General features: G+C 32.7%; 1 protein-coding gene across 1 annotated transcript in view; it reads right to left on the reverse strand.

Annotated features, from left to right (window-relative positions):
• Positions 1 to 1707: 1707 nt before the first annotated feature.
• LOC106677048 (uncharacterized) overlaps positions 1708 to 6404 on the reverse strand; it is a 10634-nt gene continuing 5937 nt past the window's right edge. Inside the window, exons 5-6 of the mRNA XM_014414728.2 lie at positions 6069 to 6128; positions 1708 to 4979 (exon numbers count right to left, since the gene is read on the reverse strand). Coding sequence (XP_014270214.1) covers positions 4438 to 4979; positions 6069 to 6128 — 602 coding nt within the window. The 3' untranslated portion in view covers positions 1708 to 4437. The remainder of the gene's footprint in view (positions 4980 to 6068; positions 6129 to 6404) is intronic.

A 6404-nucleotide genomic window follows, 5' to 3' on the forward strand; every position in this document is an offset into this window, starting at 1 on the left:
GAAAATTATAAAACTAGATATAACTTCAACATCAGTCCACCAATCTACACAACTTTTATCAATAAAAAAAAATTGGGGGTATGTAGGGTGGCAAGTGAAAGTTGTGTAATGCTTGTGCCACATCAGATAGAGATGTGGCAAAAATTAGCTACAGTTGAAACTAATAGCTAAAATTGTCATGGAAACAATATTTACTTATCAATGGTTCATTCATGAATAAGGACCGTTTCCATGGCAATTTTTTGCAATTAGTTTCAACTATAGCTAATTTTTGCCCATCTCTGACACCAGATTTTTAATAAGTATCATACATAACCTGCTTTTTTTCATTTCTTCTGTTTCTATTTTCCTAAAATATCCCTCTTTATATAAGATTAATGCTTTTGAAGTAAATATTTTTGTAGCTGCTTTACCTTCATCAGCAAAGAATTATTAAATGTTTATTTCATTAGTTGTATCTATGTAATGTTGGCCAATTCCTTTAATATACATTCTGTAATTTACCACATTTTTAATATATTTGGTGATATCAATTTTCTGCTTTTTGAATTTTATTTAAAATTTCAACATCATTGCCTACACTAAGTCTACCTGGTGCTTTTGTCCTTATATGTTACAGATAATTGTGTGCAGTATTGAGATGTCTCGCACATATTATATTGATGAATTTTAATTTTTGCGAGGAGTAGCAAATGCTCCCTATGGTGGATCTACTAATCTAATATACATCAGAGTTGGGCAACTATGAAACTATCAGCTAAAATTGCCATGGATACAATGTTTATTTATCAATGGTTCATTCATGAATAAGGGTCGTATCCATGGTAATTTTAGTTCTTAGTTTCAACTATAGCTAATTTTTACCCATTATATAATATATGATAATAATAATAAATAATAAAAATAATAAAGGCTCAGCAAACCCATTGGTTCGATGCTGATAGCACTAAATGCTGTCTACATACATCTATCCACTAACGACAGTCCAAATCCAAATCTACCAAATCAGTCTTGACGCAATGCTCCCACCTACTCTGTTAATCTCAAATTCAAGAGATGTTCATTCAGCAGACAGTGCCCTGTGCACAGTCGTACCACCCAGCTTAACACATTCACTGCCTTAAAAAAATGTGATTTCTTTAAAAAATGCGAGATTTTTTTTCTTGTTTCCAGTAATAACAAGTGTCTTTATTACCAATTAAATTAATTTTTTGTATTTTTTTTTTTGTGGTATATTTGCCCATTTATACCATCACACGGATAAGTGTATCCGGGACTGTCAGCAAAATATCCATTGTAAATGCCGACTACACTGATCCATGTTTACCATGAATATCATTATTCTATCTATATTTTATATTGAATAGGTTTAAATAGAATATAAACACGTAAGTAGTTTAAATCAAATTTATTACAACTATATAATTACAGAAAAAAAGGTAACATATTACAAAAACAGAAACAATTAATACAAAACTTGTAAAAAAACAAATACAAATAGTAAATAACAAACAATTGTTAAAAACAATGTTAATAATGAGTACAAAACAATAATTTTGCGAATATTTTATTTATATAATTGCTGTTAATTAGCACAAATCGTCACAAAGTGTGACGTAATGGCTAATATCAAATAATAATAATAATGATTTTGCAAAACGAAATACTGAGAAAAAAAAGGTTATTTTTTAACAAATTTACATGGAATTGTATGTAGTTATATATCAAAGATTATAGAGATATATGAAAAATAAAAAATAAATGTAATAATTATAATGTTATTTGAAAAACATTCCACACAATAACCAGGGTTTCTTTCACACATTGCACTGATACATAGTGGCTTTCCGAATTTTCTTCTTTCTGCATTCCTTACACTCCCACTCCTTTCTTACAATCTTAGTGGATCCTTTACCACCTCTTTGTCTTGCATATTTTAACGAGTTTGTGGTTAGATGATACCGATGATGCAATTGATTAATTTTCTCCGGGAACAAAGTTTCTACTATTTTTAGTCTATAATCATAGAAACTTAATTTTGTTCCACTGAAATTATTAAATAGATGATGGATATTCATCATACTCATTTGTAAGATGTGAATGGAAATTTTTTTGTACCATCTCAGAGTTTTTCTATTACATGGATGGTATGATAACATCTAATCTTGTAAGTCTACTCCAGACATGAATTTATTATAATTAATAATACACTTTGGCTTAAGTACAGTTTGCTGTCTTTTATTTGTGGCCGGTTGGAGTTCATCGTCAAACTCTGTTAAAATGTATAAAATGTGACGTTTGTCCTTCAATTTTCCTATGTGGACACTGTTCAGAAAAAGGGATTTGTTTTCCCCTTTCTTTAAGTTGACAGTGGCCAGGTCAGATAAGTACCAGTCCTCGACTTATTTAATGTACCTGTGCAGTATGTGTTTTAATTTAAAAGTTCCAATGCCGGATCATAAGAATTGTAAAAATTGTCCATGTGGATCGCATGTCCCTGGTCCAGCTTCTCTTCCAATAATTTTAATACTACTTTAGTATTGTGTCCTTTTCCTCCAGTCTCATCTCCTGAGGCACCATAAATTTGAAATTTTATAACTGTGCCATCAGATTCAGCGAGGGCGTAGACCTTAATTCCATATTTATGACGTTTGCCCTAAATATATTGGTGAATAATCAACCTTCCATGCCAAAGAACCATTGATTCGTCCAAAGATAATTCTTTCTCTGGCGAATATATAGTTGACATTTTATTGTTAAAATGATCCAAAATAGATCTCACTTTATGCTAAGGATCGGATTCAATTTCATTGGAACTAAAATGAAGGCATCAAAAAAGTAGCAAGAATCTATTTCTTGACATATAGGATGCAAAAGAAGGTAAATTAAATAGCCAATGTTTTTCCAATAATCCTGGAGTTTATTCGTTTGAATTGTTCCTGTACGTAAAAGTAGACCAAGGAATGTTTTGAATTCCTCCGTAGTGAGGTCTCTCCATGTTGTTATTCTGCTAGATTCTTTTACTCCTGATTGACACATCACCTTCATTGCATACTTGTTGGTTTCCTTGACTATAAACTCTATGAAAGGATTATCGACAATTAGAGTAAAGTAATTAATTGAATTAGATGTTTTAGGCATTTCCATTAGAGCATTACGTCCTGTGAACTGTATAGTTTTTAAGCAGGAACTGTCTGTAGACCACAAGCTATCTTGCATCGAATTTGGGTGAACTAATGGTGGAGTCTATAGATGAGGGTTGTTGAGGTGTTTGTGGCAGTACAACTTCAGGAATGAAATTATTATCATAAGAAATCTTTACCTCTTCAACACAATCACTGCTTGAATCAGATGGTGATTACGAGGAGAAGATGGTTGGGGGTGCGGTAAAAGAGAAACACAAATAAGTTGTATTAACCTATTTTATAAAATACCCCCAACCATCTTCTCGTATGTCATCCACGGTCAACTATCTCTCATAATTACAGATGGTGATTAATTTTTGTCGCTGTCAGATCCACTAAAATCGTTGTCGCTATTTATTTCTAGAATCTCAGCCAACACATCGGAATTTATGGATAAATCCTTAGACACTAGGTTTTCTGTTTTTCTTGGTATTTGTTTCATTTTTGCGTTCAGACTTTCGTTTTGATGGACCAGCTTCAATATTCATGGATGAAAATATATAACTTAATTGAATAGCAAAAAAACACAAAAATAAAAATGTTTTTCAAAAAATGCCACTAAATATGTTTAAAATGAATATTCTATTACAGGAAACAAGTGTAAAAACAACTCTCGCCATTAGTGCCCGCAATAGACTGACACGTTTGTATGTTTATGTGCACGGTCACGGATCCGTGTAGTAAGCATGCGAAGTGTTAAGGTCATCTTGTCCTAATGAAGAAGTGTTTTACTTCTTTTTGTACAGGGATCTTTTGGTAACATTTTTGATTGTTCTTGTTTTCTAATGTTTCTCCTGTATAGCTCAACCTTGACATCATCATAATTGGCACGACAGCCCGTTACTGAGGCCGACCTGCCTTCTGCTGCAACTCTCCACGGATAGGACCTTATTTGGGATGTCATTGCCACTTATCCTCGGCACATGACCCGCCCATTATAGCCTACCTAACCATATAGACTTGACATCATTGTCTCCATACAAAGCTGATAGCTCCACATTCTTCCTTCTTCTCCATACATTGTCCCCTCTAACTGGACCAAATATTTTTCTCAGAATGGACCTCTCGAAGACCAAGAGTCTTGCCTCATCAGCTCGGATCCGTATGTGACAACAGGACGTACAAGTGATTTATAGAGATTTAGCTTGGTCCCATTAGAGAGCAATCCGCTCCTGAAATGTCTTGCCAGAACAAAGCAGCATTGGTTTTTGTAAGTAATAATTTCAACTGTATCAACATACAATCAAGACATTTAATCAGGTGAATGACAAGCCAGTTGATGTCTTTTAATCCGACTAACTGATACAGCTTTATAGTCACAATAAGGACACTGATGAGGCCTCTCAATTGTATGACGGTACTTTATATGTGAATTTATATTGAAGAGTTGTGATGACCTATAATCGCAATGAGGACATTTATGAGGCTTCTTATGCTTATGGCATGCCATTAAATGCCTTTTTATATGATAATTTTGAGTAGCTTTATAATCACATTGAGGACATTGATAAGGTTTCTCACTTGTATGGCGGGCCATTATATGTGTTTTCAAATGACTACTTTTTACAGTTATATATTTACAATGAGGACATTGATGAGGCTTCTTACCACCTTGAGAACCCGTCATATGGCTTTTTAAGTTACAATTCTTTACTGACTTAGGTTCACAAGGACATTCATCTTCTTTTTTATTGTTCATTACATTTTCACTTAATTCAGGTGAAGTAACTGCTTCGTAACCATCTTTTACAGAATCATTTTGAGAACTAATGTCACCTTTCAAATTCTGGTCACCTACCAACAATAAGTATCATGATAAAAAAAGAATCAAGATAATAAAATAGTATAAAAAAAGCATGAAGATGTTTATAAACAAAATTAATAACATACTATTAATAGAGCAGCTTTAAAATAAAAAAAATTTGACATTAAGAAACTAAAAGATCCTGACATTCAATACAGAAGAACAAGAGCGAAGATTACTGACCAGGATAAACGGAGATTCAAATGCTGATTCTCAATGAGAAGTCTGCTTTAAAGGACTAGAAGCTGCAGATACCACATGTGGACCCCAATAGAAAGAAACAAGATGCCTTGGTTTGATAAACAGAGTGGTTAAATATCGACAAAAGAAACCAATAATTTTTTGGATGCATGTGTCCCTGACAAGCACCCAAAAAATGATTGGTTTCTGTGTGGTGGTCAACAGAAGGAATAATTCATTTCTCCTTTTTAACCTGAGGTGAAACCATCATAATGCATCAAAAACCTGCCAGAAAACAACCTGCATTGGTTAATTGGATGGGACTATACTCTTACACAACACCAAACCACATGTTTCGTAACAGTGAAGAAACTAAATGAGCTGTGTTAATCAAGTCCTTCCCCACCCACCTTATTTGCCAGACTTATCTCCAACAGATTTACATCTGTTCAGAAATTTGGAAAACTTCCTTAAAGGTAAAAGTTTTGAAAATGATTCTCAGGTTGAAAATGCATTTTCTGATTTCATTTCTTCACAAAACCCAGAATTTTTCAGTTCTGGGATTGAAAAGTTTATAACTCGTAGGGGAAGGAAAATGTATGGAAAGTGAGGGAAAATATCTTGATTTCATAAAGTCGTTTTACTGAGTAACCTTTCCTATAAAAACTGACATTTTATATGAAACGGCCCTATAAGATGTAATGAGGCAGTCTAAGATTTTCGAACTTAAATTAAAAATAAAATTCAATTCTGTTTATAAACATAACTTAAATCAAAACTGAGAAACAACAAGAATTAATAAATGATAAAATACATTCATAGTTATTCCTCTATGGAAACAATAATAAAAATTTAATGATTATCAGTGTATACATACATATTTTTAAGAGGAAACTTACAAGTAGACTCTGTTTCATTTTCCTTTCCTTCGCTAATAAAACTAACAGAATCACTCACATCTGAAAAAATAAATAAAAGAGATTAATACTATTCAGCCTGTGATTGAATATTTAATATCAAGTATTATAATTATAATACAGAACTAAATAAACCAGTTGATTGGAGCTGACCGAAGATGGAAGACCACAAACTAAAATCAAAAGATCTGTTCACAATCATTGGGATAAAATTTTGTTTACCTTCAATAATCTGACTCTATTACAATACAGAAACTACTAGTATTTATAAACCAATATTAACACCCAAAATGATTTATGAGAGAGAGTTCACCGTGA

Source organism: Halyomorpha halys, unplaced genomic scaffold (assembly GCF_000696795.3).
Source record: "Halyomorpha halys isolate HHAL.00 unplaced genomic scaffold, Hhal_1.1 Scaffold85.1, whole genome shotgun sequence".
Taxonomy (NCBI): domain Eukaryota; kingdom Metazoa; phylum Arthropoda; class Insecta; order Hemiptera; family Pentatomidae; genus Halyomorpha; species Halyomorpha halys.